The sequence below is a fragment of the Neltuma alba genome, unplaced genomic scaffold, assembly GCF_004799145.2.
Source record: "Neltuma alba isolate B1F8T4 unplaced genomic scaffold, ASM479914v2 tig00000908_pilon, whole genome shotgun sequence".
In the NCBI taxonomy this organism is placed as follows: domain Eukaryota; kingdom Viridiplantae; phylum Streptophyta; class Magnoliopsida; order Fabales; family Fabaceae; genus Neltuma; species Neltuma alba.
The window spans coordinates 74529-94564 of record NW_021632249.1 but is presented as its reverse complement, the minus strand read 5'-3'; the positions used below and the strand labels follow the sequence as shown (position 1 = coordinate 94564).

At 34.4% G+C, this 20036-nt stretch overlaps 2 protein-coding genes across 2 annotated transcripts; one reads left to right on the top strand and one right to left on the bottom strand.

Annotated features, from left to right (window-relative positions):
* Positions 1–257: 257 nt before the first annotated feature.
* LOC114747794 (somatic embryogenesis receptor kinase 1-like) lies at positions 258–6415 on the top strand. The gene is made up of 11 exons (XM_028936143.1): positions 258–616; positions 1402–1534; positions 1671–1742; positions 2065–2208; positions 2967–3038; positions 3130–3201; positions 3287–3399; positions 3631–3762; positions 3866–4207; positions 4938–5332; positions 5756–6415. The coding sequence occupies exons 1-11, from the start codon at positions 532–534 to the stop codon at positions 6068–6070; spliced, it is 1875 nt and encodes a 624-aa protein (XP_028791976.1). The 5' UTR covers positions 258–531; the 3' UTR covers positions 6071–6415.
* Positions 6416–10951: 4536 nt separating this feature from the next.
* LOC114747813 (uncharacterized) lies at positions 10952–16012 on the bottom strand. The gene is made up of 7 exons (XM_028936163.1): positions 15921–16012; positions 15675–15751; positions 15061–15193; positions 14819–14922; positions 12551–12722; positions 12291–12431; positions 10952–12203 (listed from the first exon to the last, which is right to left on the bottom strand). The coding sequence occupies exons 2-7, from the start codon at positions 15722–15724 to the stop codon at positions 11232–11234; spliced, it is 1572 nt and encodes a 523-aa protein (XP_028791996.1). The 5' UTR covers positions 15725–15751; positions 15921–16012; the 3' UTR covers positions 10952–11231.
* Between the last annotated feature and the right edge of the window lie 4024 nt (positions 16013–20036).

The following is a 20036-nucleotide window of genomic DNA, read 5'->3' as shown; positions in this document are numbered from 1 at the left end:
GTTTTGCCCCCTGCCTCCTGTGGGTCACGTCACTTTCCACAATATAGCGGGAGGGCGTTTTGACTGCGTTTGGGCAGCGGGCAGCACCGTTTGGGCAGCCTCCATTTCTCTCTCTCTATGTCTCTTCTATTCACTCTTCTCTGCGCACGCCTCACTCAAAAACGCGCACACAAAACTACGTCACACTGAACTGGTTGGAAGTTGCGAGAGATTTGCTCGGCGAAGAGAGGAAAGTCGGGAAGAAGGAGGCGGAAATGTTATGAATTTCTTCTGATTTTTTACTTTTTAGAGGATTTTTTCAGTTCGGATTTTCTGGGTTGTTCTAGAAGGCATATTTGGATGAGATCGGCTTTTAAGGTTTTGAGTTTGTTCCTGGGCTGTAATGGTGGAGACTTGGGAGGTTAATATGTAAGATTTCGGAAGTTATGGTATTGAGTTGTCTGGGTTTGTTAGAGTTTGGAGGAGAGTTGTTCTGTGATGGTGTATTGTGGGGCGAGATATCATTCGGATCTGCGATTTTTGGCTACTTAGATGGAGACGAAGGTGTGGACTCCAGCTATTTTCTGGTTGGTCGTGATAGTTCACTCTGTATGCCTGATTTCTGCTAACATGGAAGGTATGTATGGATTTCTTTTAGCTTTTGAGCTCATTCATTCATTTCCTTTCCTACTCTTTCAACAAAAAGGAATATCTTCAAACTTTGTTTGAGATTTTGCTGGTTGCTTCTTTGATTGTATTGACTTGGGGTGATCGGGTTTCTTTTCCCCTCGGAAGTCTATACGCAACTCCAGGTTGATACCATTTTCCAGACAGCCTTGGTGCGTTCTTGGTTGTTTCATTGTGATCTTTATATCTCTTTTCCTTTGGTTTGGGACAAAAGGAGAAAATTGTGGGAGAAGCGATCAGATGGAGTATCTTCTAGTGATATTTCATCCCTATTGTAGTTCATTTTTCCTATGGTATTATGGGATTCTCCTGGAGTACGTTTGTAGAGAAACTCTTACTGCTGGATGCCTTATCAGATGCTCTTACTAAGGTTTATGATGCCCTCCGGCAATGTAAACCAAGCAATGATGCCACGTGGAATGAACAGGGTAAATCGTGGCATTGCTTCTACCAGACTCTCCTGATTCAATGTTTATCTGTACAGCATACTGAATCCTTAATCCCTGTTACTTTATGAAATCGATTTTTTTTTCCCTTCGCACGTGTGTCTAGTACATCACCGAAGATTAGATCTCCGTTTACTGATTCGTGTAATTCAAGTGCTGGGAAACTTGTTTTTGTGCTTGAAATGTATCGTTTAAATCAATGCGATGCGGTTTATTTCTGAGTTTGCAATGCCTAACATTTGTAGCTTGCAGCCCAAAGCTGATTCTTTGTTCTTGTATTTTGATACAGGTGATGCTTTGCATAGTCTGAGGACAAATTTGCAGGATCCTAACAATGTTTTGTCAAGTTGGGATCCTACACTTGTCAATCCATGCACATGGTTTCATGTCACTTGCAACAATGATAATAGTGTAATAAGAGTGTAAGCTTTCTGTCCTTGATATTTATCACTTATATGCCCATTCTGTATCTGACGTCTGGTTCAAAGCATTGTCACTAAAGATGCTTTTTCTAATGTTGCCTTGTGTTTTTATTTTTTTTCACGCTCCTGATGACAGTGATCTAGGAAATGCTGCTTTGTCTGGTCAGCTTGTTCCGCAACTAGGCCTGCTCAAGAACTTGCAGTATCTGTATGTTATCTCATGCCTTGAGTCTTTGATGTTTTCATCTTCTTTTCTTTTCTTTTTTATTGTTTAATGAATTTACAGGCTCGGTAGTGAAGTCATCCATGTTACATTGTTTCATTTTGGGGCGTTAAAAGTCTTCTTTCTTCCTTTTTTGACGTTTGAATATTCTCCCGTGATGTAACAAATGTTTTTGAACATAAAAATTGTTGAAGTTATGGAACAATGAACATGCCACTTTTGGATTATTCTCATTTGAGTATTTTCTAAATAATGACATTGCAATCCAATATTTCCATAATTTTTTAATGTACATTTTTCATAACAGGGAACTTTACAGCAATAACATTACCGGTCCAATTCCAAGCGACCTGGGTAATCTTACTAACCTGGTGAGCTTGGATCTGTACTTAAACAGCTTCTCTGGTCCTATCCCAGATTCATTGGGCAAGTTGTCAAAATTGCGTTTCCTGTGAGTATACTCATCGTTCGCATTATTTGTCTGACACCTATGGTGTGGTGGTCCTTCTGAAGAATTTATCTCGTTCCAAATTTCATTTTGTTTGTACAAGGAACATTGCTACTTTTGTTTATATCACTGGTTTGTGTGGGATGATAAGTATGTAAAATGGCATCTTGTTAATCTCAAATTGTCTAATGTTGAATGTGGATTCATTGACTACAACAAATTTAGCAAAGGGAAGTCGACTCTGTAGACTACTAGATCCAACAGTATAACAGTGCTGCATTAAAGCTAATTATTTGCTTTATGTTAGATTCTAGAATAAACTGAAGTCTTTAAAATCAAATGTGCTTTAGCATTTATATTTGGGAGTTTGAATGAATCAGTAGAAGCACAATTTTTATATCCAACAGTCTTGAGAGAAATGTAACTGTCACTCAGAACACCCGTGGTTCTAAATGGCTATTGAGACTTTGCGTTGACTTATCACTTATATGCACATAGAAGATTAAATATGGCAATTATTTGAGCTTGTGCGTTTGCCCTTTTCTTGATATGATTAGCTAACACAAGGCTTTGCTATGAGAATAATAATGGGAGCAAATGATGGTTAGGGGTTTGCTATGTTACTTTGGTATAAATTATAATTTCTCTATTGAGGCAAACGATTGTTTTGTTGCATTGGATTTCAGTCTGTGACTTTTATCTTTCTTCTATTTTGTGTTAATATAGATCTTAATACTTTCTTGACGTTTGTCTAAGGATAGTCGGCTGAACAATAACAGCTTGACGGGTCCAATTCCTATGTCGCTGACTAATATTTCATCTCTCCAAGTCCTGTGAGTGCCATTTTGCCTCAACATGTGCTGTTTCTTCCCCACTTTTGAGAACTGCTAATGTTCTGTTCGCAATTTATACTTCAAAATGCAGGGATTTATCAAATAACCATCTGTCTGGTGTGGTTCCTGATAATGGCTCCTTCTCATTATTCACTCCAATCAGGTGCTTCATTAAGCATTGACCTCTAACTTAATTTGATAACTTTAATTTGTAAACTTTGCTTAATCAACTGCGTGTCTGCTTGCAGTTTTGCTAACAATTTGGGTTTATGTGGGCCAGTCACTGGGCATCCTTGTCCAGGATGTCCGCCATTTTCTCCTCCTCCCCCTTTTGCCCCGCCAACCCCAATTTCTACCCCAGGTAAAATTCCTATTGTTTTTGGCTTAAAATTTAGAGTTTAGATGTCTACCTTATTTATACATTCTAATGGCTTATGTTCTGATATCTTCTAGACATGAAGAATTATATTTCTCCAGCTTTCAGAATTTTTAGGATGGATTTCTCAGCTCTGACAATGCCTTGGTAGTGGAACTTTTATGAGTGATGAAAGAAGCACTTATGTCTTGATTTTTCTGTTTATGGAAATTTCAGGAGACGGTGGTGCCACTGGGGCAATTGCTGGGGGAGTTGCTGCTGGTGCTGCCCTGTTATTTGCCGCTCCTGCAATTGCATTTGCATGGTGGCGACGAAGGAAACCACAAGAGTTTTTCTTTGATGTTCCTGGTGAGAAAACATGGCTGAGATTGGTTTATCTCATTAATTATACACATTTGGTCAATAATAAATATTAATTGGATGATTTTGACTTCTTTGTGTTTGTTTGCAGCTGAAGAGGATCCTGAAGTCCATCTGGGACAGCTTAAGAGGTTTTCACTACGAGAACTGCAAGTTGCCACAGATAGTTTCAGCAATAAGAATATTCTTGGAAGGGGCGGGTTTGGTAAAGTGTACAAGGGACGCTTGGCAGATGGTTCATTGGTTGCTGTAAAAAGACTGAAAGAGGAGCGCACACCTGGTGGGGAGCTTCAGTTTCAGACTGAAGTAGAAATGATCAGCATGGCCGTGCATCGCAATCTTCTCCGTTTACGTGGGTTCTGTATGACACCTACTGAGAGGTTACTTGTTTATCCCTATATGGCAAATGGAAGTGTTGCATCATGCTTAAGAGGTAAATATTTTCCATATTTGTTCTCCTTAGTCTTGTTAAGCCAATGGGCATGGAAATTATTGAAGCACTTCTTTTAACTTCTTGCTATGGAGTGACTTTGACCGGAGGTTTTAATGAAATTTGATTGACTGGTGTGTTGATCATTTGCCACCTTCTGTTTTTTTTCAGCAGTTGATCACTTTTATATTGTTGGCTAATTATCTCATTTTCCATATACATATAGAGACCTCTGCCTTCTGTTTCTACACCCCTTTTTCTTTGTATCGGTATGCGTTTAAATGATGTTAACTGTATGAATTAAGGGATAACCTTTTCTCATTTAACATCTAGTCCGCTTTTGTATAAATCGTTAAGGGTTGTGCACCTGCGGCTTAAAACTTTAGGGAGACCTTTAGCTTCCTGCAATGTCTTTGTGTATTGCTCGAAATCAGGTTGATTATTGTTATTTCCATGCTTCAACATCCCAACAGGGACCTTTCTTTTTCAATCTAGTGTCAGCTTTTACTGCCAAATAAATCTCATGCAGACATTTTGTGGAAGAAAATAAAAATATATTAAGCAATGCTAAGTTATGCAAATTGTAGTTGCTTTAACTGCAGCTTAAACGGCACTTGTTTTTAGAAATAAAGAATAGTATGGACCAGTTTTACCAATCATTTATCAAAAAAGTCTATGATTTATGACTTATATGTTGAGATAGCCTTGTGACTTTGTATTTATATTATTTAAGAGCGTCCAGCAAATCAACAGCCACTAGATTGGCCAACAAGGAAGCGAATTGCTTTGGGATCTGCCAGGGGTCTTTCGTATTTGCATGATCATTGTGACCCAAAGATTATACATCGAGATGTTAAAGCTGCAAACATATTGTTAGATGAAGAGTTTGAGGCTGTTGTTGGTGACTTTGGGCTGGCAAAGCTTATGGATTACAAGGACACCCATGTCACAACTGCTGTACGGGGCACAATTGGGCACATAGCTCCTGAGTACCTGTCAACTGGGAAGTCTTCTGAGAAAACCGATGTTTTTGGGTATGGTATTATGCTTCTGGAGCTCATAACTGGACAAAGAGCTTTTGACCTTGCTCGGCTTGCAAATGATGACGACGTCATGTTGCTTGATTGGGTATGTTCACCGCAAAATAAATCCTGTTTTAATTAATTATATTTTTCCCTTGCTGTAAATTTAATGCTATAATTACTGTATTCTGTATTTGCTCTTCCTATAATTTTGTCTTGGGCATGGTGTTAATGCACACAAATGGTAAAAGGAGGGAGGGAAAGCCTTTTCCCTTTTTATGATATTGGTTGATTCGACACTTGAAGTTTGCAAGCCCCTCGAATATTACATTTGATTTCACTTCTTGTTTGGGTCAACCACGTAACATATGCTGATAGAACATGAATTTCCAACTTAGTTCACCTTAGTAGATGTCATCATCCACTATTATTGATGCAGCTTCTGGTTTGGTAGAAAGATACAAGAGCGATTTGGAAAATTTACATTTTCACTGATGACATCCAAACTGACACCGCTGAACATTTTCAGGTAAAAAGCCTTCTTAAAGAGAAGAAGCTAGAGATGCTGGTTGATCCTGATCTACAGAAGAACTATGTAGAAGCTGAGGTAGAACAGCTCATCCAGGTTGCCCTTCTCTGCACTCAGGGCTCACCTATGGAACGGCCTAAGATGTCAGACGTGGTGAGAATGCTTGAAGGTGATGGCCTGGCGGAGAAATGGGATGAGTGGCAGAAGGTTGAAGTTCTTCGGCAGGAGGTGGAGCTGGCCCCTCATCCCAATTCTGATTGGATTGTTGATTCGACTGAGAATTTACATGCAGTTGAGTTATCAGGTCCTAGGTGACTTTGGCACAGTAGAAAGTGACAGAGAAGAAGAATTATTATGGCTTTTCCCCCCTTTTTAACTATAAAGTTCTCTTTTACTTATTTTTTGATTCCTCCTCTTTGCTTTCTCATGGCGTACCATAATCTGATTATATCTGATCTCCTGTAAGTTCAATGCATTATATTCATTTACATTTGTGCATAGGGACTGCTTTGTCAGTTGCTATTTGTATCATCTTGTGCAGTTTGACAAAGTGGTGTTTACTTGATGAAACAATGGTAGCTTAATCTTTACACCATGTCTGACTTGACTTCTATTTGGAGATTATGATTGTTAAGTTAATTTTTATATTTTAAAAATTTATTCTTAGTTCAAAATATTCTTAATTTAATCTTTGTTCCTATTCTTTGTTATTTTTTTGTATGTGCAAACTATAAATTTTTATCATTTTTTAGTCATATCTATTTAAAATGTTCGGTTAATATATAAATTGTATAATAAAATTTGAAAATTCAATATTTTTTTTCCATCAGGGTTGAATAAAAGCTTTTATCAATTCAGAGGATCTGGTTACAAATTTTTAGACAATAACAAGACTACAAAGATTATTTTCTTATTTCCTTTTCATGATCAATTGGTATCCAAGCAAGTGGATGATTCTTGCTCATGAAGTGGTCTAATGAAATAGAAGGCGATCTTCCACATAATTTAGGTCTAATGCCAAGGGAGTTTTAAAGAAAATTATATGACATGAAATATTATGTTCTATTAAAAACATTTTCTTTAATCCGGCAAAAGACATATTTTCTTTCAAAATATAAATGGGCCCCAGATTTATGCACCGCAGTATCCTTTTGTGGTTCAAATAAACATTTTTATATGAAAAATGTGCTTTCATTAAAAGTAAATTTAGCTACTTTATAAAACTTTTGGCCTGTATGGTTATTAAATAATAAGAAATTACGACAAGAATACAAAAAAAAAATACAAAAGAAAATAATAAGTGTTGTTGTTGTTTTTTTTTCTGGGGTGTTTGGATGTAGGAAAAAGGAAAAAGAGTGTTGATGTAGACATGGAGTATTATCGCCGACCTAGGAGCGGCGCGCACTAACCGTTATTGTAGGTGGGAGTGTTTCTCAAGTTTCAACGCGTTATTTGATATTATTATCTGATTTGGTTTGATTTATGCATCAATAAAATAATATTAAAAATACTGACTCAGAAAACCAAAAAGGGAGAACAAAATGAATGGACATTCATCTTTTTTCGACAGTGAAATAGTGAATAAACGTTCACGGAGCCCACCTTATCATTAATGTGGGTTCCCCTTGTTACTGGCAATTTCAACAGATACAGTTCCTCATCTTTTCATCCCAGCATAAAATAAAATACTACTCCCTCCGTTTCTTATTATAAGAAATATTTAGTATTTATGACATGTTTCTATATATAAGAAACACTTAAAAGTTATCTCTACTTTTTTGTGTTGATTTCTTATTTTACCTATATTTATTGTCTCCAACTCACACTCTCTCTCCTTCCCACTTCTCTTTCTTTTAATAAATTACCATTGTTCTCTACCATATTCTCTCTCCTTATTAATGAGGGTATTTTTAGAAAAAAATTATACTTTTTACATATTAATTGTTCTTAACTAATTTTAACTGTTTTTTTATCAACGTAATTCGGTTATTCATCTCTTATAATAAGGAACGGAGGGAGTACCATCTTACTATAAAATTAGTTAATTAATTTAAATAGAATAAAAATTTATTAGTTGATTATTTGTAATAAATAAGTATTATTTTCTTTAGAATACCTTTGTTAAATACGTATATTAGTTGAAAAAATAGATAGATATGAGAGACAAAATAGATTGAAATCTTATATTTAGAACCAAATTAAATATCAAATTAGATTTTATATTAAAGACTAGAGGTAGTATATATCAAGTTAAAATTTTTAACTGGCATTGAGTATCTCATACTCGCATATTAAAAAATATATTAACTTGATAAAAAAATTTCCCACTTATTCCTATTAAAAAAAAGGCGTTCAAGAAAAACATGTTATACATTTTCTTTGACTTATTTTCTCTGTTGAACTTAATAGGGGTAAGATTGAAAAAAAGGTCATTAATTTAATTACCTTACAAGTAACTAATATATAGTAATAAACTCTTTTTATATAAGTAAGTTACATATAAAAATAAAATTGTAATAATATAATGTTAAGACATACTACCTCCGCTTCTTAATATAAGACCTTATTTGATTTTTATTTTAATTCTAAATATAAGATCCCAATTCACTTTGTCTCTTATATTTATATATTTTTTTTAAGATAGTCCTTCTAACAATGGTAGTTATAGCTAATACACTTGATTAGCAAGAATATTTTAGAAAAAATAATACATATTTATTACAAATAACTAACTTAACTTCTTTTCTTAATCTCTTCAAGTTAGTCAACTAGATCTTATAAATAGGACTGGAGGTAGTAGTTAACAGAATTTTTATTATAAATTTCGTGAAGCTACTTAATTTTGTTCTTTTAGCAATGACTTGGTTTTGTTAAAAATAATTATTTTTATTTTTTAATTGCTATGTACTAAATTTGACCACTTCATCATTCATGATTACAAGTAAGAACTTCTAACTTTGTATAATCTCATACTTCATTTATATGCCAAAATTAATCATGAACTCAAAATTATAATTATCTCTTAAGGTTACCAAACGCTTTATACATGACAAAATCAATTATAAAAACTAGTAATAATGATTTATGAGATAATCATAATTTTAAGTTTATAATTAATCATCCCTTACCTGAGTTTGTAAAATCATTTCAAACTATAATTTTGATTAACAAAATTATCACAAATCTATCACATTATATTGGTAGGCTTAATGGCAAATATATATACTAGTATATTGGTAGGCTTAAATTTTGCCGCGGAAAATGGTTAGATCTTAAAATTTAACTAAACAAACTTCCTTGTATGTTGAAAGATATTACAATATTTTTTATTATTTATTATCAATAAGCTACATTAGGCCAAAAAATAAAGCTACGTTGTTTATAATTTAAAAATAGTACAATTACCGGTAGGTTTTACAAGATGCATTGATATCGATATTCATGTTAACCTTAGAAGATTTTCTGTTTTTGGCAATAATAAAATAACATCCAACGCTCTAATAATAATTCTTTTTTGGCCAAAAAATAATAATTTTTAATAGCATTTAACATTCTACTTTTATTTATAGTTTACAACATCCTAATGTTATTTTTCTAGTGTGTCTAGTACCTCTTAATTTTATGGTTTAGTTATATTTGACATTCTAATTTTATTTATAGTTTAGGTCACCAAATGTATTATAAATAAAATTAGAGTGCTAAAGGCACCACAAATAATATCAATATTGAATGCACTAAAAGATTAAGATGATGAATATAATTGAAAAATAATATCATGGTGTTTGTTAACTTCTTTTAACAGACCATATTTGAATTGTGTGAGGTTGCAATTAAATGCTTTCTTGATTCTCTACTGAAGGCAACCAAACAAGCCATATCATCAAAGAGTAAAGCTAGAAACCATATTTCCATTCCACCGGCCAGGATGGCAGGAACCAAACGGACCCTAAAGCTATGTAATAATGTAATTTTAATCTCAATTCTCTTGTATCAAATGGACTTATTTTTTAATTGAAGACTATAAGTACCCGTTTGGTTCGACGCATTGTATTAGCATTCCTTGTAATCCTAATACAATAGCCTCTTTCAAGCATTTGGTTTGTACATTTAGGTGGTAAAGGGGATTACATCCATAATAGTAAAGAATGGGGATTATAACATGTTGTAATCCAAAAAAGACAATATTTGCCCTTTCCTTCTTCATCATCTTCGTTGACCACTACCAACCCTCCTCCACCAGTGGCCTTCCCTATGTTGAGGACACCCCTTCGTCAAGTGAATAACTTCATCTTCCCTGTTCACTTCATCATCATGAGGATGAAAATGAAAAAGGAACTAGTGCTAGCAAAAAGTAAAATAAAAAATATGAAAACAAAGATACAAGCAATGAAAATACGATTGGAATAATCTTCACCGGAGATGATGAAGATGAGGTAGAGAAGGAAATCCTCATTGCCAGGAATCATGGGCTATGGCGGAAGTAGAAGAGAGGGATAGAGGTAGGGTTGGAACAAAAGGCAACGGCATAACAAAGCATTAGGCGTAGTTGTGATGAAGGTCGGTGACAAGAATCTAGACGTCCGATAGTGAACGTAGATCTAATCTTGTGCAAGGAGTGTTGGCAGCGAGGAAGGTTGGTGAGACTTCGATCATCCAACAATGAAGCTAATGGGAGAGGGAGGGATGACGCACTTGGAAGTGAAAGAAGTCAGGTGTGAGGATTTTTTTGGAAGGGGATGTTTTCTGTTTCTAACTTGTGAGAGTGGTGATTCTACTTATGTGACGGACCTGGAATAGAAAGAACATGTGGGGTGAGGAATGATCATTTTGGAGGAAGGATGAAGGTGAATGAAGACCAACAATGATGGGTTAGTATTGTCTCAGTGGACAAGAAAGATGAGGGAAGCAGTAAATAAAATTTTTTTTTTATTTGTGTAAGGGCTTTTTTGTAATTTTGATTTTATTTGTATTTAATTAAACATAAATAATAAATTTAATTTTATCATTCTCAATATTGTAGCAAACAACTTTATTATAATCATAATTACATTACATTGCATCCTCAATTATTACGTGCCTATTGATCCCATGAACCAAACGGACCATAAAAATCCAGTGAAAAAAAATACATGATTCACCTTCCCCACTGTAATCCACTGCCAACACAAACATCAAGGTGCTAAAACAATTAAGAAATTTAAACATAAACAGAACTGAAAATGAGAACCTTTTATTCCCAACACTAAGAATTTTTACAATCATTGTCGCCTCACTCACCATCAACAAATTCAGCACCAACAGGAAAGAAGGCTTCATAATATAAATTCAAAATTTTCACTGAATGCAGAATATAGGTACGAAGGATGCGGAATATGGTATAAACCGGAAACTGCATGCACAGCAAAAACTCAACCACAACTCTACAGCACTGTCGAAACTCATTCACAAGGAAGATCTCATACATATCAAGGACCTGTCACAGATCATGATGGGATCTGGTATTATCTAATTGAGTATGAGATCCAGCATTTGAGTTTTGTGAGGTAAATAAGTTGGGGTACGAGAAATATGGGTCCTCATCCATTGAAGGTAATCTCTTGGGCTGGTGGCCAGATGTTTTGTCTTCTGGTAGACAAGAATCAAGGTCTGGCTTTAGTGTGTCAAATGAAGTAAATCTCGATGAATCAGAACCAGGGGGGGCATTCTGATGATTGGGGGACTCATAACTACTTGCGCCATGACCATTGTAGTCATCCACAGCTTTTTGCTCAGTATAATTCCCTGTTTCTGGTGTTCTGGACTGATTTATATTGTTTCCTGTATAAAATGGGTTCTCAGAACTACCGTCTGGTACATTTTCACCACTTTTCTTGGTAAGCTCGTTAATGCGAATTTGCGCAAGAGTAGCTGCTGAGCGAGCTGCTGCTGCAGCACGTTCAGCCGTTTCAGCAGCAGTATGAGCAGCAACCAACACATCATTCAAGTCAACATCAGCCTCAGCTGTGGTCTTTGAAAGGGACGGGGATGAGTCGCTATGCCTCGCAGAAAATGATCCATCAGAAGACATTGGAGGGGAGATGAAAGGCACAAACTGTTTCTTTTCCATACTGCCAGCGAAATCATGGGGTTCATTTGTATTGACCATCGATTTTTCTTCTGTGTATTCAGACTTTATATCTGCAGAACCTCCAGAACTGCTTGATGAATGAAGGCCAACTTCAGGGGGTGGAATAGATGGAGAGGATGTAACCGTTTCTGGAGCCATGGCAAAATTCGCACTTGACCTCACCGATACTTTAGGAACTTCAGGAAATTCTAATATGTCGGAATCAGAATCAGAATCAGGTTCTCCTTTGTTGGGTTGGTCAGGAGCAGAATACAATGCTTCATTGTGTTTTTCTTCAGGAAGGGGCACTTTAGATCCACTAAAGAATTGTGTTGGGCCATTCTGACAAAGTGAGCATACGCATATATTATAACAAAGTGGAAAGAAAAATGAACACATTCTTCTTAGTCACTGGTGTCTAATAGTTACCAGTAAGTCTTCATGTTTCTTCAAGAACTCAGCTTCCGAGGCAGTTGGATCCCAGTCTACGTCATGCTCAACAGCAATTTCTTTTAGAAGTGTCAGTTTCTTTTCGGGTGAAGGGGCACGAATTGACAGCAGCTCTATTAACTGCAATTGCAAATTGGACAAATAACATCATAAAAAATAGCATTTATAATTGCCAACAAGTCCCTTGCCAAAAAAAAATAATTGCCAACAAGTCCATAGCCGATATAAAATTATAAAACCTGGCGGTTAACACCACAATCTGGAATGAGCTCAGTTGCTGCTGATATAAATTCCTTCCCATATTTGGAAGCAAATAACATTTGAACCTGCAACAACTCTGGTAGGTCGGCACACCTTGGTGCAGCAAAACATACACTAGATATAGCTTCCTTCAAATCTAGAGGACATTCCCTGAACAATGTTGAAGTTTGGTAGAATACATACAATTAAAGAATATCAATGGGCTTTTCACAACCTAAGTAGACAGATATTTTCAGCATTTGTATTTGACTGCTTTTTTTCCTCAGAATACAGTATTTGACCCAGATTTTGAAACTGCTGAATTAGCCAACAATAAAAGGGTTTAATTGCAGAGACAAAAACTTACTGCAAATGTTAGCCAATGATTTTTACCGAAACATCACACTAACACATGATTTAAGCTGTAACAGTTATAACAAGGAAAAGTACACAGTTGAAAAAAAATGATGTGCAGGGGTAAGAACCCCCACCAAACCTTCATCTTCCTTCTGTTACAATTCTTTATGTGCTAATGTGATCCCATACATAAAATTTGCCGAAGTCCAAAACTACTACTCCCTCGATCCCAGAATGTATGTCACCTTTAGCTACTTTACATAAACCAATAGATTTTGCTAAAGCTAGTTAGACATCTTGAACTTTTCAAAAATTACCTGAACTTTCCAAAATTACCCTTACTAAATTGTAATCTCATGTTAATGATATCTCTCTTAAATAGAGATAAATTTGAAAAAAGAACAATTAATTTTCACCACATTCTACAAAATGACTGACACATTGAGTATCACAAATCTCTTAGAATGTGAGTTACATTTTGGGACGCAGGAGTATTACTGGAAATCACAAACTCTTATAATACAGGAGTAAAAACCACTGCTCTTAATATCACTGTGCCAATACGAGGATGCAGTAGTTGATGCAGTAGTTTAAGTATTTTCCACATAATGCATCCCCGTAGGAAAAGATATCAACATGGATTCCAGTTTTACTTTGGTAGAAATAAATCAATGTTATATTCAGATGAACAAACATATTGATGTAGGACAAGAACGTGAAAAGGGAAGAGAGACAAGGAGAGGAGGGAGAATAACCAGAAGAGAGGGAGAAACCAGATGGATAGAGGGAGAAGAGAAGAACTCAAGATAGGGAGGGAATACTCAAAAATCAATTTTATTCATTTCATCAAAACGCATACAAATGAGAATGTATTAAGATGTAATTATAAGCCTTAACCCTAATCCTAGCAATTAAAAACAAATATTCTAGAAATCCCAAGAATTAAATAAAACATTCTAGAATAATCTAAGAGATAACCTAATAATCAAAATTACACTTATTCAAACCAACTCTTAATTCAAATTTAAGGGATCATAGTAATAAAACAAAAATCCTAAATCCAATCTAACTAATCCTACATCCCATCACATCTCTATCTCAAATGATGGTCATAATTCGTGAAACAGCATTAAGCTCCTTTTCCATGAGCAACCTGCTCTAGGTAACAATAAATATTCAAATAAACAAGTAGACAAATAGAAAATATTCATTCAACATCAGTATCAACATGTTCTTCCCATATTATGTCTCTTTTGCTCATTTACTTCCACACATTAGTTCTGCAATTTGTTGATGCAAATGTCAGGAAAGCTATCTTCTTGTTAAATATTGAAATTAATTTGGGTGAAAGCAGCATGACTGATCATTTAAAAGAAGGGCAGAAACGAGAACTGGGACTAATTAAATAACATTTTTTTTTCCCTCCAGTGCCTTAACTTTTTAGGAACCAAACTATCTTCAAATTCAACTATCAAGAACACATAGGTAAATGCCAACTGAATATTAAATAAATTTCAACATATTTTTTGATCTGTCACGTGTAAAATAAAATTATAAAGATGATCCAGTGATACTGGCAGAGAATTGAGCAAGCTTGGAAAAGAAAAATGCGGAAGTGAAAATATTCATTTTCAGCATTTTTAGCTTATGGCGCGCTCCCTGGACCACAGTCTTGATCCAAAATAACTACACTTGCCTCCAGTAATAAATCAGTTCTTTAGGTCACAGTAACACTGATTTACCTATTTTAATGATGGATAAAAAATGCCTTTAGCTTAATTAGGAGCATGTCAAACACAATACTAACTTAAGATATAAAATCTGACATGAACACAATTGTCACACAAATAACAAATTGAAAGCATAAGTTAAGCCAGTCAGTAAGATTTCTGTTTTGCATTGTATAATACCTCTGAGATTCAATTATCGGAAGGCGGACAGCAATAAGCTCACAAAACAGTTCAATGATCTCTTGAGCAGCCATCATATTTTCTTCTCGGACAATATGCTCCACCTGCGCAAGTTATCACATCATGAAAAGCACGGCAAATCACATATAGCAACCAAAAAAGAAAGCCCCGAGGGTCACAGGTTCACAATTCACAAATAAGTGGAAAAACAGAAAGACCGGACAACTTTTCATGCAAATTACCCTTATGCGAGCAGTAGCTTCTTGCCCAGTCTCAAGTAGTTTAGCAATGTCACGGCGCATCTGCTTTAACTGGATCTCTCTTCTGTTTCTTAGCAGCTTTATACGAGGAATTGTCAACTTCAGAAGGGTTTTACTGGAAGTGTGAATACGAAAAATTAAGTCACTTGCTAGGAAACTTCGAGAACAAAATGAAATAACAGAGCTAATCCAGGTAATATAGCAAAAGGACCAACAGCAGGGACTAATTAAAACTCCAGAATACATAGCCTCCTCATATGTAACCAATTGAACCGGGTAAAGGGGCCATCTGAAAGAAAAAGATGCGGTGAAAAATCTAGAGAACAATAAAAGCTCCGCGATGTCCACTTAAATTATTAGCAAAAACAAGACATTGCAACAATTCAAGTTAAACAAACCACCACAGTTCATTAAGGCTAACTAAAAGGAAGAAACCTATTCACTATTTGCGACTTCCAGCAATCGCGAATTGCTACAGAATACATTCAAGACTGTCTAGCTTTTGGTTAAAAAAAAAAAAAAAAAAGAGTTAGATCAGCGAACACTAGGACAATCACATAAATTATCTAGGGAAGAAGTTATCAAAAAATTATTACCATTTGGAACCTTTGAAGCCCTTGGCGAAGAAGGAATCGAGCATCGACATGGTGTTGATCTCGATCAGAATCAATCACTGACCAAAAACAAACGAACAGAAACTAAGATCGAAAACCACAGGGAATGAGCGATATCAAAGAGAGTGTGCGAATTTGAAGTTCCGATTTTCAGGTGAAATTGATCGAAGAAGGTGAAAGAAAAACTGAGAAAGATGACAACAACAGAGAGAGAAGTAAAATCAATACCTCTGAATGTTCCTTAGCTAGCAAGGATTCTGAAGGATCTTAAAAATCAAGTTCGTAGATTTCCTCTCTCTTTCGTTTTTAATTTCGCTTTTCTTTATTCCATTAAATTCTTCTGCGCCGCGCGCCGGGTCCGCGTGTGGATAAACGCGGGGATTGTGGGGAGGAAAGAGATTTTTTTTTTTTTAAAGAAATTTGTACTATTCTTTTTTTTTTTTTTGACGGTGAAGAAAATTTATTCTCAAAAACACTAACTTTCGTACAATACAAATTAATAAACTCACTTCAATAATCATTTATAAAATTTGAAGTCTTGAATTAATTTTATTTTAATCTAAATCACACGTATTTTAATATTGTTCAAAAAATATTTTATAAAATGAAAAAACATATAATAAAGTCTTTTAAAATAATTTTGTTATTTATATTTTAGCAATGACTAATAATATGCTTTAGTTATGTACTCGGCTTTGACATATGCATACGTTTAAATTGTAATAAATCAAAAGGACAGCTCCAACTAATTTGGATTTAAGTTGGGTTAAGAACTTGTGAAGTATTGAGAGGTAGGAATTAGGATTAGGAAATCTCACTAAAAAAGTGTTCTTAGTTTGGGCAAATCCATATAAGTGAAATTCAGAAATATTAGAGGAAAGTGATATTGAAAATTTGACTGTGCAATCAGAATTTTTCAGACCAAAATGGCCTCACCTTCCTCCAAATGACAGAATGATGTAGTCTTTTTACAATTTCTAATTAATTTCAAAATAAAATTGATGCAATCATTCTTTTTAAATTCTGCTCCATATCAAGCATAATTTTAAACACTACTAGAAAAACACCATTTTACACCGCCTTCTACTTCAGTTATTACACCAACGATCTAACAAATGAGGTAGTGACATTTTTATAAATAATAATACAATTTCACATCGGTTATTATTATGACTGATATCATTATTAATTTTTATATTGGATGTTAACTCAACCAGCGTAAACATACTTGTATATATCAGTTATTGGAAACAACCAGCCTTGACATGTTTGTGATTACACTGTCATTTTTATGTGACTGATGTAGAAATTGAAGACCTATTCTTTGTTCACACCTTCCTCCTATTGTGTTAAGTCTTTAGTTGATGCGCCCCACTTTATCTTCAATCTTCCTCATGTAAGAGTGAATCTGTTTCGAGAATCCTAGTAAATATCATCTTCAATCTCAAAACTTTTTCTTGCTTGTGTCATTTTTGCTTTGAGTTCAAGCCTTCATTTCCTTTATTTTGTGGCATGATGAGAAAGATGGAGTTGTTGAGTTTTTGTCTATATCTGGTTCTTCAAAATTAGACAAATTTTGTATTGACTTTGGTGTGTTCAACTTTCAATTTCTAGGTGTTTTCCCAGTGCTCGTGTTTGAGTTTGTGGTTGCTTCCCTTTTGTCACCTTCGAGTTGTAGGTATTTTTTGTTTGTTTAATTTTCTATAATAATGAGTATGAGACAGTAGCATTGAATTTGGTTATTTTGTTTTCCCCTTCAGTATCTCAAGTAAAAGTAGGATGTTATAACAATAGATCATACTTAGATAAAATACTAAATGAAAGAGCGTTTAGTATTTGAATGGAATAAAGAAATTTTTGGAGTTTTTCTAAACAAAATGGTAGTGCTGATGACATCATCGGGCAAAGCTGCTAACCTTGGATTTCTTTGCCCACAATAGATCATCATGAAAGGGACCACTGCTTCAGCAAGAAATAAATACATAACAGAGAGGCCCAATGAAACTAAAATTGATTGTTTCTTTGCACCGAGTAAGAAATAAATATTTTATTTTTTCAATTCAAGTTATAATGCTTTGTTTGCTAACTAGCCTTCTTCCCCCCCCCCCCGGGGTGGTCACTGGCAGTTGGTTGTGTTGTTCAAGAAGGCCTACATCATGCTCCTGTGCTCTCTTCAGGACAAGCCATGGATTGTACTGAAGAATACTATGAATGCATGAGTTTTCATGGAAATTAAAATACTAAATATATATATAAGTTAGTAATAATTAACTTTGTGGTTTTCAATATGGTAGGACTATGAAATCATTTACACACACTACCGCTAAGAAGCCAACAATGAACATTGAGGAATTTGAGTAGATCATCCAAACGGTAATTATCACATGTTAATAATTTGTTTTGTTTTATTCTCGATCAATTTAATTATCACATGTTAATAATTTGTTTTGTTTTATTCTCGATCAATTTATGCTGTATAGTCATTTTGCTAAGGTTGTGTTCATTTATATGCCTTTAGACCTGCGGCCGTTGAAAAGCAACCTTTGCTGCCTTTATGTCCTCAAGCACATGTAATATTGTCACCCTAAACTCAACTAAATTTATAGAGGAGGTAGAAATGTTTTTTCTTGATTTTTGTGCTGTTTCTTACATTTTCAATTACATACTTAATTACTTTTTGACTTTGATATTTCTAGATGTTCAATCTTGTTGATCTTTTTCCTAAGAAAGATATTCAAAATATTCGTACGTGTTGGGCTGAATTCTTTCTTTCGCAAATAGAATATAACAGTGAATTCATTATTGCCTTTTGTCTTTGATTATACATTTTAAATTTTGTCTTGTTCTTTTTCCATTGATTAATACCTTGTTTGGCTTTTGTCTTCAAGATGATTAAGCTCTCCTTCTCTTTGGCTGCTTGGATTATTTGTCCAGATTTAAGCTCAAGCATCATTTTGTCTTGTTTTTACAAATTTTTGTAATAAGCGTATCTTTGCTCTTTGTACTATTATGCTCAAGAGCATGTTGTCTCCAATAAATTTTTCCTTCAAAAACCTTGTCCATAAAGTTATTTAATCGCTTTTTTTGAAAATTCTAGGGACCTTTTATATATTATATATAATAATATGTGTTACAACAGTTCTGCTCTGGCCATTCATATTAGGTGATCGAAGAAAGAAAGAACATATAATCTTATTTTCTGAAAAAGAAAAAACCAGACAGTAACTTTACACTAGTTGTTGCTATAACCACTACACAGGTTTACACCAGTTTTTTTATCACCACCGGTGCAACAAAAGTGAATGTCTACGTGAAGCAATATTTTCACACAGTTATTTCAAAGGAAAAAGTGCAAATAAAAACCCCCTGAATATGTGAAATTACGATTTGAGACCTTCAATTTAGAAAATAGTAAATAAGGACTCGATCCCACTTTTGCAAATATGAAATACAGGTGAAATATCTGAAATATCTCTCAATCAAATTGTGATTTAGTTTACTAAGTTGTCATTCGCTAAAGTGAACTTGTCATTTCTTATAATCAACTCGTCATTTAGCATACCCTTAACCAAATTATGATTTGGTTTACTAAAATTGTCATTCGCTAAAGTGAAGTTGTCATTTCTCATAGTCAACTTGTCATTTGGTTGAAGGGTATTTCACACATTTCATATTTGCAAAAGTAAAACCGGGTCTTTATTTGCTATTTTTTAAAATTTAGAGTCTTAAATTGTAATTTTACATATTTGGGGTCTTTATTTGTAATTTTTCCTATTTCAAACTACAAGGTCAAAATTAACACTATGATATATTGTAGTTTTAATAAATATTCGACTAAAGGCATCAGTTTTGCATTAAATCAGTGTTAAAATCCTTATATTCAATACCGCTTGCACAATCTGTGTAAAAAGTGAGGACTTTTAATATCGGTCGTTTTTACAGCTCGAGTATTAAATGCCCATTTTAATGACTTTTTTTTTTGGTAGTGAAAGTTTAATCCTACTCTTAATCCCACTTTCACAATCAATCCCATTCTCATTCCCAATCCATCCAAAGATTCGTATGATAATATACTTTTGTAATCTTTCAATATTACCGTTCCTAAAATTGTACTTTTTTAAAAATAAAAACCATACTCTCTACTTATTAAAAAAACATAAGTTGACGATGAATAAAAATAACTTTTTTTTTTTAGGGAGAAGAAGCTGAAAACATCCTAAACTAAATTAAGGAAACATGGGAAAATTAATCCAAAGTATATTAATATGAACAAGATGTCTTGTACAATTGGGAACATAAGCAATAATTAGATTTAGTATTAGCACTGTATCATGTTAAAACGTC